The sequence below is a fragment of the Pseudophryne corroboree genome, chromosome 6 (assembly GCF_028390025.1).
Source record: "Pseudophryne corroboree isolate aPseCor3 chromosome 6, aPseCor3.hap2, whole genome shotgun sequence".
Classification (NCBI taxonomy): Eukaryota; Metazoa; Chordata; class Amphibia; order Anura; family Myobatrachidae; genus Pseudophryne; species Pseudophryne corroboree.
Genome location: NC_086449.1, coordinates 122,268,807 through 122,293,282, shown reverse-complemented (window position 1 = coordinate 122,293,282; position 24,476 = coordinate 122,268,807). Strand labels below are relative to the sequence as shown.

The 24,476-nt window shown below is 47.3% G+C and overlaps 1 protein-coding gene across 6 annotated transcripts in view; it reads left to right on the top strand.

Moving 5' to 3' along the window:
- The window catches only part of PIWIL2 (piwi like RNA-mediated gene silencing 2), a 1,076,777-nt gene extending 1,054,001 nt beyond the window's left edge, over nucleotides 1–22,776 (top strand). For all 6 annotated transcript variants that reach the window (XM_063931805.1, XM_063931803.1, XM_063931806.1 and 3 more), the window contains one exon: nucleotides 15,335–22,776. In XM_063931805.1, the coding sequence (XP_063787875.1) occupies nucleotides 15,335–15,491 (157 nt within the window). In that variant the 3' untranslated portion in view covers nucleotides 15,492–22,776. The remainder of the gene's footprint in view (nucleotides 1–15,334) is intronic.
- The last annotated feature ends 1,700 nt before the right edge of the window (nucleotides 22,777–24,476 follow it).

Below are 24,476 nucleotides of genomic sequence, written 5' to 3'. Positions count from 1 at the left end.
CACTATTGGACACTCACAACCAGCGGTTGTTCCTGTCTCAGGAGAAAGTCCTGAAACTTCAGGACAGGATTCGTTGCTTCCTATCTCGTCCGCAAGTGTCGATACATTCGGCGATGCAGGTGCTGGGCCTCATGGTTTCAGCATTCAACATGGTGGAGTACGCTCAATTTCACTCTCGCCCTCTCCAGAGGCTGATTCTAGCCAAATGGGACGGCCTGCCTCACCGGATCAGGTCTCAAATGATCTCATTGACTCCGGAAGTCCGTCTGTCGCTGCTCTGGTGGCTCCGGGACCAACGACTGTGCAGGGGCTGTCCGTTCTGGATATCCGACTGGGTCCTGTTGATGACAGATGCCAGTCTTAGAGGTTGGGGCGTGGTGCTGGAGCAAAACTCCCTTCAGGGGCGGTGGACCAAGGAGGAGTCCCTCCTCTCGATCAATATTCTGGAGTTGCGGGCGGTCTTCAATGCCTTGAACCTAGCCCAGCATTTAATTTAGACCCGTCTTGTTCAAGTACAGTCGGACAACGCCACCACAGTGGCTTACATAAATCATCAAGGCGGCACTCGAAGCCGCCTAGCAATGAAGGAAGTCTCACGGATTCTACAGTGGGCAGAACGCCATCTACAGGCCATATCGGCAATTTTCATTCCGGGAGTCCTGAATTGGGAAGCGGACTTTCTCAGTCGTCAGGACGTGCATGCTGGCGAGTGGGGCCTCCATCCAGAAGTGTTTCAACTCCTAGTGGAAAGGTGGGGCCTTCCAGACGTAGATCTGATGGCGTCTCGACACAATCACAAGGTTCCGGTCTTCGGAGCAAGGACAAGGGATCCTCAAGCAGCATTCGTGGATGCGCTGGCGGTACCGTGGAGGTTTCGGCTGCCATACGTGTTCCCTCCGGTGTCACTCCTGCCCAGGGTAATTCGGAAGTTCAAGCAAGAAAAAGGAATTCTGCTTCTCATAGCTCCAGCGTGGCCTAGACGGCACTGGTTCTCAGACCTGCAAGGCCTATCGTCAGAGCGTCCAATTCTACTTCCACAACGCCCAGACCTCCTCGTTCAGGGCCCTTGTGTCTACCAGGACCTAGCCCGGCTGTCTTTGGCGGCGTGGCTCTTGAAGCTTCCGTCTTAAGGGCTAAAGGGTTTTCTGAGACGATCATTCAAACTATGTTGCGGGCCCGGAAACCGGCTTCGGCTCGGATTTACTATAGGGTCTGGCATTCTTACTTTGTTTGGTGCGCATCTAACGATTATGACGCTTCCAAGTTTAGTATAACCAAGTTGTTGGCTTTTCTTCAGCAGGGCCTGGACTTAGGCCTGCGTCTGGCCTCCCTCAAGGTTCAAATATCTGCATTGTCGGTGTGGTTTCAGAGAAAAATTGCGACCTTACCTGATGTGCATACCTTTACTCAGGGCGTGTTACGTATCCAACCTCCCTATGTCCCGCCTGTGGCTCCTTGGGACTTGTCGGTGGTTTTGGAGGCATTACAAGAGTCTCCGTTTGAACCTCTTGGTTCAGCTGACCTTAAGTGCCTTTCCCTTAAGGTGGTGTTTCTGCTGGCTATTGCTTCAGCGAGAAGAGTGTCGGATTTGGGTGCCTTGTCCTGTAGTTCCCCATATATGATATTTCACCGTGACCGAGCGGTTCTTAGGACTCGTCCCAGCTATCTACCTAAGGTGTTTTCTTCGTTCCAACTTAATCAGGAGATTGTAGTTCCGGCACCTGTTTCTCCTGATCTGTCTCCCAAAGAGCAGTCTTTGTATGTGGTACGGGCTCTCCGTATCTATGTGAAGAGAACTGCTCCTATTAGGTAATCTGATTCTCTTTTTGTTGTGCTTGGGTTTCACAAACGTGGCTGGCCTGCCCACAAGCAAACTCTGTCCAGATGGATTAGAATGGTGATTCCTCATGCTTATGTGAAGGCTGGTCTCTCTGCTCCTGATCACATCAAGGCCCATTCTACTCGGTCTGTTGGACCTTCTTGGGCAGCCCAACGTGGTGCGACCCTTGAACAATTGTGCAAGGTGGCTACGTGGTCCTCTGTCAACACGTTCATAAGGTTCTATGCCTTCGATACTGCCGCTTCCCAGGATGCTTCCTTTGGACGCCGGGTTCTTGTGCCCGCTACAGTGCATCCCCTCCCATAAGGAACTGCTTTAGGACATCCCCATTGTCCAATCCTTGTGGAGCCCAGTGTACCCCGCAGCAGAAAACGAGTTTTATGGTAAGAACTTACCTTTGTTAAAACTCTTTCTGCGAGGTACACTGGGCTCCACAAGGCGCCCACCCTGAGGCACTTAGCTTCTTTGGGTTGGTATGGCATTATCCGCTGACACGTCTCCTGTCGTGAGAATGCGGTGTTGTGGCTACTAACCGTTGTCGTCTCTTTTCCTGCTACTGCATTGGACTGGTTAACTAAAAACTGAGATCCTGTGCAGGGAGGCGGGGTGATACAGGAGGCGGCGCTATGCATTCTGGGAACAGTCAAAGCTTTGAGCCTGTTGGTGCCTCGGATCACTACTCTACACCCCATTGTTCATTCCTTGTGGAGCCCAGTGTACCTCGCAGAAAGAGTTTTAACAAAGGTAAGTTCTTACCATAAAACTCGTTTTCTTTATACAGATAGCATTAGTATTAAGAAAAAGTGTACCTATTACAGGATATATTGTACGAGTATTCTGATATATACCTCCGGTCTAGGACCGTGCTACTAGTCCAGTGCAATTTTATTCTCATAATTATCTGCATTGCCTGTGACTGTGTGTGCCTAAATCTGCTGTGTTGTTTAACTTTCAGTGTTTCCCAGATATATCTATCACTATATTCTGTACCCTAAGGGACTACTGTAGGTGCGTCAGGGTCATATATATATAGTGCTAATTTAGCAAATCTACGATCAGGTCTGAATTAGCCCCTATGTATCATGCATCTCCCAGTCAGTCCGCAGTTCCTGTAACCAATTAGGAGCCACCCTGGGCTGCGTTCAATACCTACTGGGTACTCTGGTGAAACGCATTACGCCCCCTATGGGACCACCTGTGCCATTACAGCCACAAATTGTCCCTATGGTTATTTGCAGCAATTAAATCATTCCTTGGTCAGACAAAAATCTACTCCAGGTCACTCTCGTGTCTCTGGGTCATCTAAGCGGGCTGCTTCCTCCTCACAATCCACGAATCTCTCAGATGTTTCATTTGAAGAGGAGAGGCAGCATACTGTCCTGTCAGACACTGAATCAGGTGTTTCTGACGAGGATTCTCCATTGCAAATTTATGTCCCTGCGCTTGTGGTTGCTATTAAGCAAATCCTACAAATCACTGATGATGAGGATTCCACTACTGTGCTGTAAGAAAACCGATATGTTTAAACGGCAGAAGGTGGTTAAAAATCTATTACCCCATTCTGACCATTTGGTAGACATTAGGCAAGAGCCCTGGTCTAATCCCTCTGTCTAAACCGGCCTTGGCCCGCTATCCTCTCCCTGCAGAGTTATGTAACAAGTGGGAAAATTCACCGCCGGTGGATTCTCATGTCTCCCGCCCAGTGGTGTTGTCCACTCTACCTTGTTGCCACTTCACTGAAGGAACCGACAGATAATCGTGTGGAGGGATGCCTGAAATTTATTTACTCCCTTACAGGTGCTGTACATAGACCCCCTATTGCAGCCTCTTGGGCTGCTAAAGGAAATTAAGCATAGGTTCAAGCATTACAGGAAGAGCTGCCCGAGATTATATTTTACAATGCCAGACAATATCTGTCTCACATTACCACCACCGCCTATTACATTCAGGGGGCGTCCTCTAAAGCAGGTGTGTTGGCAGCCAAGGCGTTGACTGCGTCTGTCCTGGCTCGCCGTATTCTGTGGTTGAGGTCATAGAAGATGGACCTAGACTCCAAAAAGACCTTGGAGGTACTCCCCTTTAAGGGGGACATTTTGTTTGGGGAAGACCTAAATAAAATTGTGTCTGAATTGGCGGCTGCTAAGACTGCCTTTCTCCCAAATACTAATCCTTCTGCACAGAAGGCTAAAGGTACCACTTTTCGTTCCTTTCGGGCTCAAGGGAAAGCAAAAGGTCAGGCATAACCAAGACAATCTTGTGCTCCCAAAACCACTAAGCTCAAGGCAAAGCAGTCCTGGGCTGCCTGTCAGCCTGCTTCTAAACAAGACAAGCCTGCTGCATGACGGGACGGGCCTCCCTCTGGGGGACCCCAGGGAGGGAGGCCGACTTCTGCAGTTAACCCAGGTCTGGTTAATGATCACTTCAGACGCATGGGTCCGAGAAATTGTCTCTCATGGGTACGCAGGTTCCTTCAAGAGACGTCCCCCTCGCCAGTTTTGCACCACGGGTATCCCTTCGGCAAGCTTTGCCAAAGGTTGTGAGTTCTCTCCTGAATACAGGAGTGGTAGTGCTGGTTCCTCTGGCCCAGAGAGACAGAGGTTACTACTCGACCCTGTTTCTAGTTCCGAAATCCAATGGGTCTTTCTCTTACGTCCTAGAGGATGCTGGGGCCGCCACCCCCTAACAGAGCCAGAAGAAAGAAGAGTGGTGAGTACAGCGCCGGCGGCCCGGAGAGCGGGTCACCGGCGAGAATGGCGGCACAAGGGTGGGAGCGCAACTCTGGCAGGCTGCGATCCAGAAGGCTCAGCGGCACACTGTGTATGGCACTGTGAGGGGCGTCCTTGGCCAGCGCAATCACCCTACACTGGTCAACACTGCTAACAGGGGCTAATCCCGCTCTTAGCGAAGAAATACCTCAGGCCAGTATAATACAATAAGTGCGGGAAGACGCGCCATTACAGGGGGCGGGACTTCTCCTCAGAGCGGATCCAGCACTCACCAGCGCCATTTTCTCCCTACAGTTCATCAACAGAGACGCTGGCAGGGAGCGCTGCCCTCCACATAGGTAACACTGTGTTATAGATAATGGGGGAGTTTACAGTATTATCGATACTAGCTACCCTGTTAAGGTTCAGCTAGTCAGAGAGGTTTGTTATCATAATAAAAGCCTATAAGGGTGCGGTGTGGCTGGCTCCTTGTACTCTGTGACTCTCTGAAGGTATTCTGGTGGGGGGGGGGGGGGGGGGTTGTACTGATATTTTCGTGTGTGTGTGTGTGTGTGTGTGTGTGTGTGTGTGTGTGTCCCTCTGTACCATATTTGGGGGACTTTGTCCTGTAATGCAGAATGTATATCTTCTCCTGGGGAGTCTATACCATGCTCAAAACTGTACAAATTCTCAGGCTTCGGTGGCAGATCTCCCTGGGGTGGCATCCGTAAGGTGTACTTTCACCTATATTTCTTCAAATATGGCCACGCTGGGATGAAGCCACAGTTTTGAGATGTCTGGGGAATCAAATCCCACAGCTGTGCCTCTCACCGCAACTATGTACCCTGAAAAACGTACACTTGCCATATAATGCAACTGACATATGAGGGTTGCAACATATAGTTTGAGGCTAATAGGGATGAGGAATATTTTATATATATATATACATATATATATATATATATATATATATATATATATATATATATATATGCGCCTTCCCACTATTTAGAGCGTTAAACTCCTTATATGGGAAAACCTGAGTACACCCAGAGATATAATCCACATCCCTAAATAGTGTCTAAATTGTCAAAGAAGGTTGTGTTACCTGTCCCTGGTACAACCTCCATAAAGGATTAGATTGATCGCAGATTGAGACTACTCTCTAATACTGTGCACTGCTACAGGTGTGGCTCAGAGACCCTCGCTTGTGTAGATCTCTGGGGCTATAGTTATGTGGTCAGGCTCCTTGATGATTTAGAGTCTATGTATAGGAGTGACATTTGCTTGTTTCCCTGTCCCTGTCCCTGGTACAACCTCCATAAAGGATTAGATTGATCGCAGATTGAGACTACTCTCTAATACTGTGCACTGCTACAGGTGTGGCTCAGAGACCCTCGCTTGTGTAGATCTCTGGGGCTATAGTTATGTGGTCAGGCTCCTTGATGATTTAGAGTCTATGTATAGGAGTGACATTTGCTTGTTTCTACATCACTTACAGGATTCTACAGGCTTCACGGCTGGAGGCCATGAAGGAGATTGGCCTGCGTCACGCAGGGGCCACTACTCTGGCAGTTTAGACAAGCAGGGGACGGTGGCTACACCAATGGACTGCAGATACAGAATACAAGAAAGGTATGGCTGGTCCGCCCTTCACAGGTGAGGGCCTGTTGGGACGCACTGGATACGTGAATGTCCATGCCAACTGCGGGTAAATTAAAATATCTTCCTTCCGCAGCTGCACAGACCAGGAAATTATATACTACACCTACACTGCAATCCCTTCGAACCGCAAGGTTTAAACGTGAGTCTAAGGGTTCCTCCACTACCTTTAGAGGACGTTGGGGTAAATCCAGAAAACCTGCACCGCCAGGTTCCCTGGGACGGATTTCGGATTCTGCCTTCTCAAACCCTTCGGTTTGTCGGTGGACCTCACTGCCTGGGGATCAGGCAGGTGGGAGTGCTAAAGAGATTTCAGTTAAACATCTGGGCGATATCCTGCCTAGACCCCTGGAAACGGTTAGACTAGAGTTTCTAGTGCTCCCGCCTCACAGATTATTACTAGCTTCTCGGACAAAAAGTACAGTACTGCTGGAAGTTATTCAGAAATTTGCCAAACAACTGTCATTGTTCCAGTTCCATCTCACCTACAACACAAGGGTTATTACTCAAACCTGTTTGTGGTACCAAAACCGGACGGTTCGGTAAGGCCAATATTAGGCCTAAAAACATTGAACCCTACTTGAGGTAATTCAAATTCAAGATGGAGTCTCTGAGAGCGGTGATCTCAGGTCTGGTGAATGGGGGAATTCCTAGTATCCCTGGATATCAAGGATGCGTACCTTCACATTCCGATCTGGCCGCCTCACCAGGCTTATCTAAGATTTGAGCTGCTGGACTGTCACTATCAGTTCCAGGCACTGCCATTTGGCCTCTCCACAGCACCGAGGGTGTTCCCCTAGGTCATGGCAGAGATGATGCTACTCCTCCGCAGACAGGGAGTGAACATAATTCCATATCTGGACGATTTGCTGCTAAAAGCATCTTCCAGGGAGAGGCTGTTACAGAGTTTTGCTCTCTCAACTCGCCTACTCCAGGATCTGGGGTGGATCCTGAACCTTCCAAAGTCACATTTGGAGCCAACAGAAATCGTTGGTGATCCAATGTATGGTCCGGGATGTCCTGAAGCCAGCCCGGGTATCGGTTCATTAGTGCATTCGCCTTCTGGGGAAGATGGTAGCCTCCTACAAGGCTTTATAGTACGGAAGATTCCATGCACGGTTCTTCTAACTGGCTCTCCTGGACAAATGGTCGGGATCACATCTTCGCATGCACCAGCGGATACGCCTGTCTCAGAAAGATAGAAATTTCACTCCTCTGGTGGCTGCAAACTTCTCACCTACTCGAGGGCCGCAGGTTTGGGATTTAGAATTGGATTCTTCTAACCACGGATGCAAGTCTCAGAGGTTGGGGAGCAGTCACCCAAGCGGAGGACTTCCAAGGACAGTGGTCAAGTCAGGAAGTTCTCCTTCCGGTAAACATTCTGGAACTAAGGGCCATATACAACGGCCTTCTACAAGTGGCACATCTTCTGAAAGATGAAGCCATTCAAGTTCAGTCGAGCAACGTCAGGGCGATGCCCTACATAAACAGGCAAGGCGGAACGAAGAGCAGAGCCGTAGTGTCAGAGGTAACGAGAATCCTCCTCTGGGCAGAAAGACACGCACGGCACTGTCCACAGTCTTCATTCCGGGAGTGGACATCTGGGAAGCAGACTTCCTCAGTAGACGCAATCTCCATCCAGGAGATTGGGGCCTCTATCCGGAGGTATTCGCAGAGGTAACAAGCCGATGGGGTGTACCTCGGCTAGACATGATCGCCTCTCGCCTCAACAAGAAGCTTCGGAGGTACTGTTCCAGGTCAGGCAGTGATGGTGGACGCCCTGGTAACTCCGTGGGTATCCCAGTCAGTGTATGTGTTCCCTCCACTTCCACTCATCCCAAGGATTCTCAAACTAATAAAAAGAACAAGAGTTCAGGCGATCTTCTTTGCTCCGGACTGGCCAAGAAGGGCTTGGTACGCGGATCTTCTGGGATTACTCTTGGAGGGTCCGATGCCTCTTCCTCTTCGCAAGGACCTTCTTCAACAGGGGCCGTTCGCTTATCAAGACTTACTGCGGCTACGTTTGACGGCATGGAGGTTGAATGCCAGATCTTAGCTCGGAAAGGCATTCTGAAAAAGGTCATTCCTACAGGCTAGGAAGGAAGTAACGTCAAAATATTACCATCGGATTTGGTAAAGAAGTTTCCTACAGTGGAGTTTCGTCTAGGTCGTTTTCTATTCTTTCTGCAAGCAGGTGTGGATGTGGACCTACGCTTGGGCTCCATAAAAGTCCAGATTTCGGCCTTGTCCATTTTCTTCCAGAAACAATTCGCTGCCCTCCCTGAGGTTCAGACATTCCTGGAAGGAGTTCTGCACATCCAACCACCCTTTTGTGCCTCCTACGGCACCTTGGGATCTTAATGTGGTGTTGCAGTCCCTGAAATCAGTTTGGTTCGAACCTTTGCAGGAGGTAGACGTAAAGTTTCTTACTTGGAAGGCTGTCACTGGGGGCATTGTCGCACAAGAGCCCTTACTTGATTTTCCATGAGGATAGAGCTGAGTTCAGAACGCGTCAGCGATTTCTTCCAAAGGTTGTGTTTGCTTTTCATATCAACCGACCTATTGTGGTGCCAGTAGCTACTGACACCTCGATTACCTTGGATGTTGTGAGGGCTTTGAAAATATATGTGAAGAGAACTTCCCGTCACAGAAAGTTGGACGCTCTGTTTGTCCTATATGATCCCAACAAGGTTGGGTGTCCTGCTTCTAAGCAGACAGTTTCTCGCTGGATCAGATTTTCTATCCAGCATGCTTATTCTACGGCAGGCTTGCCGTGTTCAAAATCTGTTATGGCCCACTCTACTCGTAAAGTGGGTTCTTCCTAGGCGGCTGCTCGGGGTGTCTCAGCTTTACAGCTTTGCCGAGCAGCTACTTGGTCAGGGTCGAACACGTTTGCTAAGTTCTACATGTTCGATGCTTTGGCCTCTGAGGACCTAACGTTTGGTTAATCTGTTCTGCAGGTGCCTCAGCACTCTCCCTCCCGTACTGGGAGCTTTGGTACATCCCCATGGTACTAAATGGAACCCCCGCATCCTCTAGGACGTAAGTGAAAATAGGATTTTAATTACTTACCTGTAAATCCTTTTCTCGTAGTCCGTAGAGGATGCTGGGCGCCCGCCCAGTGCTTCATTTTCCTGCATTGTTGCCTGTTTAAGTATTGGTTCAGCTGTTGCTGTTCCTATTTCATGCAGGGTTTTCTTCTAGCTCCTGCTGGTTAGTTGCATGCTGGTTAACATGGTTTCTTCATGTTTCATGCTGGTTAACATGGTTTCTTCATGTTGCATGCTGGTTGGCATGGTTTCTTCATGTTTCATGCGGGTTAGCATGGTCTCTTCATGTTGCATGCTGGTTGGCATGGTTTCTCCATGTTGCATGCTGGTAAGCATGGTTTTTCAATTCGGTGTGAGCTGGTGTGTATTTCCTTCTCTTGAAGTATGTCTGTCTCCTCCAGCACAGTTTCTAGACTGAGTCTGGTAGGAGGGACATAGAGGGAGGAGCCAGCCCACACTAATAAACTCTTAAAGTGCCCATGGCTCCCAAAGGAACAGTCTATACCCCATGGTACTAAATGGAACACCAGATTCCTCTACGGACTACGAGAAAAGGATTTACCGGTAGGTAATTAAAATCCTATTTTCCGGCCTATACTCAACCTAAAATCCCTGAACAAGTTTGTGAGTGTCCAAGTTCCGTATGGAAACACTGCGCTCGGTTATACTGGCTATGGAACCCAGAGACTATATGGTATCCCTGGATATACAGGATGCATGCCATGTCACATCAGCAGTATCTGCGGTTTTCTATTGGCAACCTCAGCTATCAGTTCCAGGCTCTTCCATTTGGACTGGCTATGGCTCCTCGGATCTTCACCAAGGTCATGGCCGTAGTGATGGTCCATCTCCGTCGCCAGGGAGTCGGGTTCCTGCCGTATCTTGACGACTTGCTGATTCTGGCAAACTCCCACAATGTCCTCCTCAGTCATCTACAACTGACTGTAAGGTTCCTACATGCCCACGGATGGCTCATCAATTAGAAGAAATCCTTGCTGGTCCCAGCTCAGAGCATGGTGCATCTGGGGGCACTCCTGGACACACACAGTCAACAACTGTTTCTTTCTCAAGAAAAAGTCCTGAGACTTAAAAGACAGGATAAAATGCTTCCTTTTGTTGCCCCAGAGTGTCGATACACTCTGCGATGCAAGTACTTGGCCTGATGGTGTCGGCATTCGACATGGTAGAGTACGCTCAATTTCATTCTCGCCCTCTGAAGAGGTTAATCCTTTCCAAGTGGGACGGCCTACCTCATCGGATCAGATCTCACATGGTCACTTTGACTCTGGAGGTTCGTTTGTTGCTGACCTGGTGGCTACAGGACCAGCAATTGAGCAGGGGCCGTCCCTTCTGGATCCCCGACTGGGTCCTGCTAACAACGGTCGCCAGTCTGCGGGGATGGGGTGCGTTGTTGGAGCAAGACTCTTTTCAGGGTTGCTGGACCAAGGAGGAGTCAGTCCTCCCAATAAACATTCTGGAAATGCGGGCAGTGTTCAATGCATTGACTCTCGCCCTGCCTCTGGTGCAGAACAAGCCTATTCAAGTACGGTCCGACAATGCCACTTCGGTGGCATACATAAACCATCAAGGCGGCACTCGAAGCCGCATGGCTATGATGGAGGTGTCAAAAATCCTTTGTTGGGCGGAACGCCATCTGCCAGCAATATCGGCATTGTTCATTCCGGTGTCCTAAACTGGCGGATTTCCTCAGTCTCCAGGGCGTGCACGCCGGAGAGTAGAGTCTGCATCTAGAAGTCTTTCAACTCCTAGTGGACAAGTGAGGCCTACCAGACGTAGACCTGATGGCGTCTTAACACAATCCCAAGGTTCCGGTCTTCGGATCAAGGACTAGGGACCCTCAAGCAGCGTTCGTGGACGCACTGGCAATTCTATGGAACTTTCGGCTGCCCTACGCGTTCCCTCCTGTGTCACTCCTGCCCAGGGTACTGCGGAACTTCAAACAAGAAGGAGGATTTCTACTTCTAGTCATTCCAGCGTGGTCCAGACGGCATTGGTTCTCAGACCTGCAGGGTCTATGGACAGAGCGTCCTCTTCTACTTCCTCACCGCCCAGACTTACTCGTACAGGGCCCTTGTTTTTATGTGGTCCTGGCCAGTTTGGCTATGACGGCGTGGCTCTTGAGGCATCATTCCTGAGATCCAAAGGATTCTCTGAGGCGGTCATCCAAACAATGTTAAAAGCCCGCAAACCGGCATCTGCTGAGATTTATTACAGGGTCTGGAATTATTACTTCACCTGGTGTGCTGATAAGAATTATGATGCATACAGATTCAGACCTTCCAGAATTCTGGCTTTTCTGCAAAGAGGCCTAGACTTAGGCCTTCTTCTGGCCTCCCTCAAGATTCACATATCTGCCTTGTCGGTATGATTTCAGAGAAAAATTGTGTCTATACCTGACGTTCATACATTCACTTAGAGTGTCTTACAGATTCATCCTCCCTCTGTCCCTCCTGTGGCTCCATGGGATCTGTCTGTTGTCCAGAATGCCCTGCAAGAGTATCCATTTGAACCTCTTGAGACAGTGGACCTTAAATGGCTCACGGCCAAGGTCTTGTTTTTACTGGCTATTGCCTCTGCAAGAAGAGTGTCAGACTTAGGCACATTATCCTTTCGTCCACCCTTTCTAATATTTCATCGTGACCGGGCAGTTCTTAGAACTCGCCCAGGTTATTTACCTATGGTGGTGTCATCTTTTCACCTTCACCAAGAGATTGTGATTCCGGCATTTATCTCTTCTGATTTGTCCTCCAAAGAGCGGTCTTTAGATGGGGTACTGGCTCTCCGTATACATGTAGAGAGGACTGCCTTTATTAGGAGGTCAGATTACCTTTTTGTTTTGTTTGGTTTTCACAAACGTGGTTGGTCTGCGAATAAGCAAACCTCGGCCAGATGGATTAGAATGGCGATTGCACAAGCTTATGCGCAGGCTGGTCTCCCATCTCCTGCTGCTATTAATGCCCATTCTACTCGGTCTGTTGGAACTTCTTGGGCGGCCCGCCGTGATGCGTCCGCAGAACAATTGTGCAAGGCGGTTACGTGGTTCTCTGTGAATGCGTTTATTAGGTTCTATGCCTTTGATACTTATGTCTTTGATACTTCCGCCTCCCAGGATGCTTCCTTTGGACACCGGATTCTTATACCCACTAAGGCGCGTTCCCTCCCTTGAGGAACTGCTTTAGGACATCCCCGATGCTTCCCTGTGGAAACCAAGGTAACCTGCTGCAGAAATGGAGAGTTATGGTAGACTTACCATTGTTAACCTCTTTCTGCGAGGTACATTGGTTTCCACAGGGCGCCCACTTTGACGCACCTAGCTTCTATGGGTTTGTATGGCATTAGCCGCTGGTCCCTTCTCCTGTCGTGAGAATGTGGTTCTATGTGACTAACATCTACCTTCTCTCTTACCTGCTCCTGCATTTGACTGGTTAACGAAACTGAGCTCACAATGCCTGATGGCGGGGCTATAGAGGAGACCCCAATTCATCCTGGGACAGCCTAAAGCTTTAGCCTGTTGGTGCCTCTGGATCAAGATCCTCTCTACCCCGATGTTTCCCTGTGGAACCCAATGTACTTCACAGAAAGAGAGTTAACAATGGTAAGTCTTCAATAACGCCTATTATTTCTGGCCTAAGACACAGTATAATACGATTAGGCCAAAATGTATTAAGCTTTAAGAAGTGATAAAATGGAGACTGATAAAGAGAGATAACGAACCAGCCAATCAGCTTCCTAACTGCCATGTAACAGGATGTGTTTTAAAAATGACAAGAGCTGGTTGGCTGGTACTTTATCTCTCTGTATCCATCTCCACTTTATCACTTTTTAAGGCTTAATACATTTGGGCCCTAAAGTCCTATTAGTTTGTTCTATTATACTTATGGTGGTAAATGAGTGAATTTGAAGGGTTTGTCTAGCTCCTCTGTGCTTAAGGGGTCTGGGACTCCAGGTCGACAACAAAAAGGTCGACACACCTTAGGTCGACATGGACAAAAGGTCGACAGGAACTTGGTCGACATGGAAAAGGTCGACATGAGTTTTTTATGTTTTTTTGGTGTCGTTTTCTTCGTAGAGTGACCGGGAACCCCAATTAGTGCACCGCGTCCCCTCGCATGGCTTGCTTCGCTCGCCATGCTTCGGGCATGGTGCCTTCGCTCCGCTTCGCTCGGCACAGATTACCGTTCCAATCGTAGTCCACGTGGATCGTTAATGAAAAGGTTCCAAAAAAGAAAAAAATTGTGAAAAACTCATGTCGACCTTTTTCCATGTCGACCTTGTTCCTGTCGACCTTTTGTCCATGTCGACCTTTTGTCCATGTCGACCTAAGGTGTGTCGACCAATTGGCGTCGACCTAAGGTGTATCGACCTTTTTGTTGTCGACCTGATTACCAACAGGTAATCTAAATGTCCACTCAGATAATGTGTTTCATGAATTTCCTCCACTTCATAAAATGTTTTGCAAATGTTTTATTTTACTGCTGTTTAGCCGGAAACAAGCTCTAAATGATCAGTTTGTGTTTTGCAAACACCAGTGTTGCACTAATATGTAAATGTAGTGGTTATCTTGGGTATCAGTGTTCTATTGTAGTTGAAATAGGGAATGGGAGAATTCAGACTACGGGCCAGATGTAATGACGCCCAAGATCGACGAAGGTGCGAGATATCGGACGACCTCTGAGATTATTTTAAAGGGGCAATCACTTACAAGGCATGATTTTGCTTTGTAAGGTATTGCCCCTTTAAAAAAAAAAAGTCAGAGATCGTCAGGCATCTCGCACTTCCGACGATCTCGGGTGTCATTACATCTGGCCCTACACCCCTTTCCAATGTAACCTGATACAGATGGGCTCTCCAGGTCACTAGCTGACCTTTAGCGAAATATTTGTAACATTTCTTTTTCTTCTTGAAGGCAACTTTAGGATTTATCCTAAGAACCACCTCATCCCTTAAGGCTACCTCCCTGGGGTCCAGCATTCAGTTGCATAATGGGGGTCATTCTGACCCATTCGCTCGCTGCTTTTTGTCGCAGCCGAGCGAACGGGTCCCTACGGCGCCGGCGCATGCCAGACGGCCGAAGGCTGCTGCAGGGCTGCGATCGCCTCCGCCTGATTGACAGGCAGAGGCGGTCGCTGGGCGGGAGGGAGCGGTCCGGCCAACGCAGGCATGGCCGGACCGAACGGGGGGGTGGGCCGCAGCGGCTGCGTGACATCACACGCAGCTGCTGCAGGCCGGGGAGCGACGAGTAGCTCCCGGTCAGCACGCTAAAGTTGCGTTGGCCGGGAGCTACTCTTGAAGTGCAAAGGCATCGCCTCTGTGCGATGCCTTTGCACTTCTGCGAGGGGGCCGGCACTGACATGTGGGGCGGACTAGCTCTGTGCTGGGCGTCCCCCCACATGTCAGATTTAGCACAAATTTAGCACAGCTACGATCAACTCGGAATGACCCCCAATGTCTTAGCATGCCCTCCATCCATTCCTGCACCCTCCCACTGGCAGTGCATGTCTGTCACACTCTGCCTGTTGCTGTTTGCCCAGTCTGACTATTTAACGTAGGGTGGAATTGTCCTTTAATAATAAAAACCTGCAAATCATTTTATAATAAATTGGGTATGTGAATTCTCAATAAAAATGTGTGAAATTTAGTTTAACTGTCCATCACATACCCGGACCACTGTGTAATCTGCCCGTCCATGAACACATCTTGCACAACTGCGCTCTTCTCTTTAATGGGGACTGATGTTATTTGCCTTTGTCTTGTTTCATTTACCTGTTTCCTTATAGCCTTTCCTTCTTGCTATTCCAGAATGATGTTTTAAACTCAATTCTCCCACTAGACTGGAGCTCACATGAGCAGAGCCCTCCCTACTCTGTCTCCTATCTGCACCTCTTTCACCCTATCGTATGTATGTATGTATGTATGTATGAATAGTAACACTCACTGTACAGCACTGCAGCGATTTGCTGGTACCTTACCAAGAAGTAATGATATGAGTATTGTCATTTTTGTTCTCAAATTACTAGTACAATTACTGTAAGAGTTTCATTTCTGTTTTCCCCCAGGTTGACTTTCAAATTGTGCCACATGTACTGGAATTGGCCTGGTACTATCCGAGTGCCAGCTCCTTGCAAGTATGCCCACAAGTTGGCGTTCCTGTCTGGCCAGTTCCTCCACCATGAGCCTTCTCTTCAGTTGTGCGACAAGCTGTTCTTTCTTTGAATGAGAGTGGTTCCATCTCCCCCACCACTAAGCATTACGTGTTCTCCTTTAGTTTTTATCGTTCTGCCCATGAGATCATGCTCATGATTTCTCCCCCGAGTCTGAAGATCTAGAGTAAAAACAGTAAATAGATTTTATTTTATGGTGTTTTCTCTGTTTTGTTTTCTGTTATTGAGAAAATATGCCTATACAGTTCCTGGACGGTTTCTAACTTCTGAACTCCTAAAGATTAAAAGCTAACAGGAATTCTGTGTGATGGTTTATATTGTGAGACCTATTGATGCTTTTCATTTTCTATTGGGTTCTTTTGTGTAGCACAGTGATAACGCTTTATGATTTGTCATGTTTCTGGAAGCCAAAGAAAGGGATGTACAGATTCCCCCTCCCATTGTTTGGCAGTGACTGGGTTCCCTTTTGTTGGAATTGCTTGTGTGACAGCCGTCATGCCCAGGTGCTGTGTTTATACATGTTGCAGCTGTATTGTGTAATCCTTCACCAAATACTGTAAAATGTCATTTGGGTCTGCTTTGTGAGGTCTTACTGACCCTGGTGACTTGATTTCATTGGATCTCAGCAGAATTACTCAGAATTGACACTGTAATGCAGAAAAGCTATCAATCATAGCTTAATCCTTTGAGAAGGGGACGAGAATGTCTGCGTGGCTAGGGTTGTAGTGGGGGATTCAGTTCAGTGCGATGGATGCGATTCTCTGTTCCAGAACAGCATATTATTTCTGTATTGCAAATCTTGCCTCCCACCCCTTAGAGTTGCATAGGAAAACATGTAATGTAGGGGCTAGCGTAACTGGGTGATATGTGTGCAGCCTGGTACAGCGCATCAACTGCAATTGAATTCCCCTTCTTATGCGGACCATACATCTACAGGCCAATCTGCTGATCGGTGGACATTGATAATTGGCGTATCAGCAAAAAACAGCATGTTAAAAATCTCCGACTTGACTATGCCAATAATTTTTTGGTCCTAATCCGTGAATCGAGGATTTCCAACATATTGGATTTCCCCGAACCCCCAAACCCAGCCATCAGCACAACGTGGTAATGCCCCGACCTGCCTGATGTATGCGCCCCTTTGGTTTCTCCCTGTATAATTCAGTGGTTTGAGGTGATTCTCTGAGTTTTGCCTTTGTGTCTATTATTTGTCATACATTTTATTTAATCGGGCACATTTTCAAACCATAAAATATGGAGGAAGCGCTGCTCAACCAAGTAAATGTTTGTTTTTTAAAGTTTTATTATACATAAAAAACAAACACATGAAGTATCAGGAGTTATGAAGTTACCACTATACTTGATTTAGGCAGACACTATGGGGGTCATTCCGAGTTGATCGTAGCTGTGCTAAATTTTGCACAGCTACGATCATCTTCCCTGACATGCGGGGGGACGCCCAGCACAGGGCTAGTCCGCCCCGCATGTCAGTGCCGCCGCCCCCCATCCCCCGCACAAATACAAAAGCATCGCACAGCGGCAATGCTTTTGTTTTTCAGGAGTAACTCCCGGTCAGCGCAGCTCCTGCGGCTGGCCGGGAGTTGTTTGCCGCTAGTCGCAGTGGCTAAGTGACACGTCACGCAGCCGCCGTGGGCCCCCCCCCCCCCCAACGGTCCAGCCACGCCTGCATTGGCCGGACTGCGCCTTCAGCCCCCTCCCGACCAGCGACCGCCTCTGTCTCAAAGGCAATTGCTAGGCAGCGACGACTGCCAAGCGGCGGCGCATGCGCAGTTCCGACCCGATCGCTGCGCTGCGACAAACTGCAGCGAGCGATCGGGTCGGAATGACCCCCTATGTCTGGATGTGACTAAGATAAATCTTTTCTATTTCTAACACTTATTAACACAAATGAATTTAGACTGAACTATTACAACTATATAACAAATTGCATTCAAATAAATAAGTAACTACTACTAACCACTTAAGGACTTACCAGGCTGTATTTTAATGGCTTTTAATAATATGTCTGGATAAATGTAGGCTAACCCTAGTGGCATATTAATATTTAGTGATCACCTAAGTATAGTGCTATTGCATGACTATTCATACTTAATGTGTTTGTATTTTATGTATAATAACCTTAAAAAAGAAAAAAAAACTTTTAATTGGTTGAGCAGTGCTTACGCTTTGGTTGGTCTAATCCTCTATAATTTATGATTTTATTGTAATAAGTGAGGTCTGCAGTTACCTCATAATTGGAAGCTGTAGGATAAGTAATTATTATCATTAGTGATTTTCATTGCCACCAATTAGGCATGCACCTCATGTGCTTGTGTGTTGTTGACATGTTCAAAAAGTTCAGTGTGACCCAAGTGGAACAAGGGGACGATTCAGAGATGGATGCAGCCGCGCATCTGTACCCAGTGGCCGAATCCATCTGGTCTGCGCATACACAGCGGCTGCAGTGCACGACCCTGTTCCTTGTGGCCGCAGCCTTAAAGGATGTAGCCGCAAGGTGATTAACAGCCGCAGGTATCGGGGGGGGCGTCACCATGGCATTTACTAGTCGTGGCCTGGACAGCGCAGACGTGTCTAGACTATTTTCGGGGCAGCTTCGTGACGTGACACGCAGCCATTCTGAGAAAAAAAATTGCGCTGCACCGATGTAATTGCGGGCGGCCTTGCCCTGTGCTGCTGGGCAGCCCCCAGCATGTGAGTAGATGGACGCAGATGTTGCTGCGGGAAGCAAAATCTGCGTCAATCTCTGAATAACCCTCTAGGCCTGTTTCTTCAAGATAACTTATGGTTTATTGTTCTTTAAATACCACTAAAGGTTTGGCGCTATTTTGTCACACTACAATGCGTATGACCATTCTCAAGAAAAACACAATTTGCTTTGTTTAACTCTGCACAAAACATCTGTGCAAAATGTATTTGGAATTGCTGAGATTTTTAGTGGAAGCCTCCAGTTTACCAATGCCTGTGATCCTTGTGTCTGTTCATTACCAGCCACACAAGCGAGCCTGAAGAACTATGGTTCAGACCAATCACTGAATAGCAGAATCTGACCGAGCACGCCATTTTAGTGTCCGTGTGGCCAGATTAGCAACAGATTCCGCTGTTTAAAACTCAAAGCCAACAACGGTACCTGACCGTATTTCTGCATCTTACGTATAAATAAATGGAGCGATCATCCCCATAAAAAGCTACAGTCTCTTTACCTTTGTTTAAAAAAATAATTCTTTAAATAAGTACAGTTTAAGGCCTTTTCCAAGAAGCACAATAAGGGACATTTTTTTTAATATAAGACTGCAATTTACATTTCTGAGTTCCTTTACTAGTGAGTTTAGGCTTTCATGCATTAAAACGTCCAGAAATAAAATAAGAAGCATTCTTAAACACCAGTGGGCGTGGTAATACTAGAAACAATGATTTCTAGGTCTGACCCGAAAATATGCAGGTGGATATATGCCCTTAGGAGGAGGTACAGTAACTGACAGGAATGATATAATACAGATACTAAAAACGACACCTTGTACAGTGGCATATTTTCAATAGGTGCAGCAGCCTGTGTTTGTGTTACCAGCACTTACCTGGATCTTGCACAGCGCAGAAAGTGGGGGGGGGAACTTGATTGTGCAGGGTGCTACCGGTCCCTCTATGCCTGCGCCCTGCTGATTAGTCCAGCGGCGCAGTCACGGAGTCCGGTCCCAATCCTACCCCCATCATGGCATGGTGAGGGTAACCCCCCAAGTTGCAGCCCTGCCCTGGGCACCAAACACCCTGCACTCATGTTCTGCAGTACTTACTTCTCTGATACCCTGTGTCGGGAGTGCTGCACAAATCAGTGGGAGAACAGTTGGTGGCCATTTCCTGGTGATTTACACATGCGCAGTAGAAAAATTGTGGCATTGTGCCAGAGCATACTCCCTTGCACTAGAGATGATGGGACCCATACAGAGACTACACATGGGCCCCCTCCTCACGTAATACGCCCCATACCTTATATGTGGGGAGTTGAAAGGTGCTGCCTCATGCATGTGGGCAGAGGTCAGTGCTCTCTTGGTCTGTCAGAGAATCCAGACCCAGTTGAGTATTAGCATATACAACAATGCACAAAGTATTCTTCCACTCTCCTGATTATGTACAAATACTGGGGCCTCATATTATGGCCATATGCCCATTACACTATGGGGTATATTCAATTGAAGTCGAAAGCTGCCGTCTGTCGAAAAGACGTCAGTTTTCGACTTTTTTAGGTCGGAAGGGGTTCCGACCTGTTCAGTCTAACCCCAAATTTTTCAACAAGTCAAGGAATTCGACTTGTCGAAAAGCACGTGGATCGGCGGAATAGCTGCCGATCCAAGTGCTTGTGTCAAAAACGGGTCATTTTGGCCCCCTTTTCGACCATCTCAATTCGACTCAAAGTCGAAGTGAGATGGTGAGAGCAGCGCCGGAGACGGGTAGAGCCGCAACGGGGATTGGGAGAGCAGTTCCGGGGGATGTCACAGCTGCCGCTCACAGCAGCATCCATCCGGCTCCAGCAAGCGTGACCTCGCTTGCTGGAGCCGAGTGAACGCTGCCGTGAGCTGCGGCTGTGATGCAGAGACAGGGAGAGGAGGGATGGTGAGAGGCAGAGTGACGGGGGTGAGAGCCACGGGCAGGAGGGGCAGAGCAGCGCTACAGCAGCGGCTATATTGCCGCTGCTGTAGCGCTGCTCTCCCCCGTCTGCCACGGCTCTCCGCCGTCTTCCCTCCCGCATCTCAATTCGACTTTTTAGAAAATCAAATTGAGATGTCATTGAATAGCCCATGTCGGATCCATTCCGACAAATGAATGTCTGAATGGATCCGACTTCAATTGAATATACCCCTTTGCCTTTATATAGTGTAAAGCTGTAGAGTCCTTTATACCTTCCCTAGTGTAGTTTACAAACTACTGTAGCTCTCTGATTCCAGGCACACACATCATGGCCAGGTAACCCACCAATATGTCTTTGTACCATAGGAGGAAATCCACTGTATCACAGGTAAAACATCCAGCACAGACAGAAATGTTAGTGGGAGGGTTTGGAGGGGAAGGGGGCAACAAACAAGAAAAGTCCAGAGTTACTGCAACAGACAGTGTAGGCAAAAAGATTGCAGGTGAAAATGAATGCCAGATCTGCTTAGTATACTCCGGAAAGATCCAAGTGGAAAGCTGTTTTGAAGTGCTTAGAAGTGTTGAAATTTGCACTCGATGTGAGCAATATCTGAACTTCATAGTATAGGCAAGAGAATATCTGTTTACATTGATATCTATTCTTGAATTAGATTTCTGTGGTGCTAATTGTTGTTTGGTGCAACTACACATTGGTAGGTTTTGGCATCCTTAACTTTGCGCCTCAAATTTAGTTTTTTTTTGTGAAGAGGCACACTTACTATTCATCACTTTAACAAAAGTTCCCTAAATCAGTGGTTCCCAAGCTTTCGTTGACTGCAGCAACCTAGAGTCTCAAAAATTGTGTTATAGCATCCCTAGGTCAAATTTCCCCATATACCATTTATATGCCCATCATACCTCCTTACATGCCCCTTATAATACCTGTAAGACACCCCAGTATGCTTTCAGACCTTCCTATATGCAATTATCAGATGCCCTGAGTTTATGTGCACCTTATAATGCTCATTAGACCATCTCACATGCCCTTAGACATCCCTTCATGCCATTTATAGCCACATTAGACTTATAATTCTTACTGCAGCACCAGGTGAGTTTCTTGTAGGTTTTCTTTTTAATTTAGACCCCTGCCATCAATATAAGTGATTACTGCAGCTGCACTGAGTAGCACAGCCTGTGTAAATGGCCACTACAAAGATGCTGGCACGAATCGTCTAATTTGGGGACCTGACCACTTACCTACGGCATTTCTGTGAATGTGCTACAGTGTCACAGGGTGCCACGGTACACAGTGATGGGTTGGCTCCTTTTATTTATCTGCTTACGTCCATACATGCTTTTGTATAATGTATATGTTTTTATTCATATATTTCCAATATAAGACAAGCATATAGTAAACCAGCAGGATGTAGTTGGCATCCCAACATTTAAAATGCCGGCGGGCAGAAGACCGGCGACGGAATCCTGACAGCCGTCAGAATCGAGTCCCAAAGGGTTAGGCTGTGGAAGCTGGGTGGGAAGAGAGGGTTAGGCTGCGGGAAGGGAGCGTTAGGCCGCAGGAAGTGAGGTTACGGTTAAGCTGCAGGAAAGGAGGGTTAGGGTTGGGAGAGGCTTAGTGTACTTACCTTCAAGGGGTCGGGATTCTAAGCGTCGGAATGCTGCTAATGGTCATGTGACCGCGGCATTCTAAACGCCGGTCTCCCAACCGAGACCAGTCTGTTTGCATCGTGGCTTTCAAAACTATGAAGTGTACTTTCTGACTCAATGTTCCAAGTGATGGTATAGGCTGAATAGTGATTCTGCTCACAGATTGTTGCCTTCTTCTGTAGCTGATGCTCTGTATTGCAGCAAAGGGGAGCCCTATTACTTTGTTCACTGAGAGGGATGGCAACATGACCCAGAAATCTCTTGACTTTCACAAATTATATATGTGTCCTCATAACATTGCTACTGCAGTCGCGCCAAACGGCCCCTCTCAACGCACCAGGTCTTGTGCTACTCCACTAGCTATCTTTTTTGCCGAAAATGCAAAGTGATGCGACTAGGACACACCCGGTGACTGCTAATTAATGTGATATGTGACACATGTGTATCTGAGTGTGACTGAGCCTCTGAATCTGCATGTTAAGTGCTACAATGCAGCTGCTGTGACTTTTTTCCATGCCAAATTCCGTTGTGCTTCATGTACAGACTGTCACACACAGATATATTCGTTGCATATCACATTAATAAGCACAGTTTCCTGGTTAGTCCTAGTCACACTGCGTGGCGACTGAAATGCATTTTCGGGAGGAAAATGTCCAACACTAGCACAGCTCACTGGCACCAGGCATCTGGAGCTGCGTAAGTTATTGAGGCTAGATGTATAAGGTTACATCTGTACATTGTACGACGATTACACTACAAATTGCTGCCATGTAAGGAATCATCACTGTTGCGCCAGTGTCCAGGAGAAGCCTTATTTTCAAGCCTGTTTTGTCTTGTTGTTCCTGCTGATCCAAAATTAAAAAAGTTATAGAGTTAATGGTATTTAACACAATTTCTTTTTTTTCTTTTTTTTTTTAAAGAACCTAAATGTACGATTCACAAAGCTTATCTGTTGTGCTTTATGTTCTGTGTGAGAAGTTCTTTATTGCTTAATGTACTTTTTCTTTAAATAAATAACACAATTGTTTGCATGTTTGTTAAAGTCTTTATTTGCAATGTAATGTTTTTTGTTACTGACCATCTTCAGCACAGTTAAGCATAAAGATTGAAATGTTTACTTGCAAAACATGGAGGCAGCTCCACTGAAACTAAAGCCGGGTACACACACTAGACAATATCGTGGGCCATGTGGCCGATTCTGACACATTGTTCACAATATCGTCTAGTGTGTACAGTGCATCTGGAAAGTATTCACAGCACTTCACTCTTTCCACATTTTGTTATGTTACAGCCTTAATCCAAAATGGAATAATTCATTTTTTCCCTCAAAATTCTAAACACAATACCCCATAATGATGGGAAAAAAGTTTTTTGTGATTTTTACAAATTTATTTAAAATAAAAAACTTAAGAAATCACATGTACATAAGAATTCAGAGCCTTTGCCATGAAGCTCAAAATTGAGCTCAGGTGCATCCTGTTTCCACTGATCATCCTTGAGATGTTCCTACAGCTTAATTGGAGTCCACCTGTGGTAAATTCAGTTGATTAGACATGATTTGGAAAGGCACACACCTGTCTATATAAGGTCCCACACTTGACAGTGCATGTCTGAGCACAAACCAAGCGTGAAGCCAAAGGAATTGTTTGTAGAACTCCGAGACAGGATTGTCTTGAGGCACAAATCTGGGGAAGGATACAGAAAAATATCTGCTGCTTTGAAGGTCCCAATGAGCACAGTGGCCTCAATCATCTGTAAATGGAAGAAGTTCAGAACCATCAGGACTCTTCCTAGAGCTGGCCAGCGTCTAAACTGAGCGATCGGGGGGAGAAGGGCACTAGTCAGGAAGGTGACCAAGAACCCGATGGTCACTGTGTCAGAACTACAGCATTCCTCTGTGGAGAGCGGAGAACCTTCCAGAAGGGCAACAGGCCTGTATGGTAGAGTGGCCAGACGGAAGCCACTCCTTAGTAAAAAGCACATGGCAGCCTGCCAGGAGTTTGCCAAAATGCACCTGAAGGACTCTCAGACCATGAGAAATAAAAATTCTCTGTTCTGATGAAACAAAGATTGAACTCTTTGGCGTGAATGCCAGGCGTCATGTTTGGAGGAAACCAGGCACCGCCCATCACCAGGCCAATACCATCCCTACAGTGAAGCGTGGTGGCAGCATCATGCTGTGGGGATGTTTTTCAGTGGCAGGAACTGGGAGACTAGTCAGGATAGAGGGAAAGATGAATGCAGCAATGTACAGAGATATCCTGGATGAAAACCTGCTCCAGAGCACTCTTGACCTCAGACTGGGGCGATGGTTCATCTTTCAGTAGGAAATCTACCCTAAGCACACAGCCAAGATATCAAAGGAGTGGCTTCTGGATAACTCTGTCAATGTCCTTCAGTGGCCCAGCCAGAGCCCAGACTTGAATCCGATTGAACATCTCTGGAGAGATCTGAAAATGGCTGTGCACCGACTCTTCCCATCCAACCTGATGGAGCTTGAGAGGTGCTGCAAAGAGGAATGGGCGAAACTGCCCAAAGATAGGTGTGCCGAGCTTGTGGCATCGTATTCCAAAAGACTTGAGGCTGTAATTGCTGCCAAAGTTGCATCAAAAAACTATTGGGCAAATGCTTTCCTACAATGCTCATGAAACGCAAATACAACCACATCTCACATTCTTTGCACAGTGCCCAAAGTAGATTTGAGTTGTTTAAAAGATTTAAACCAGAGGTG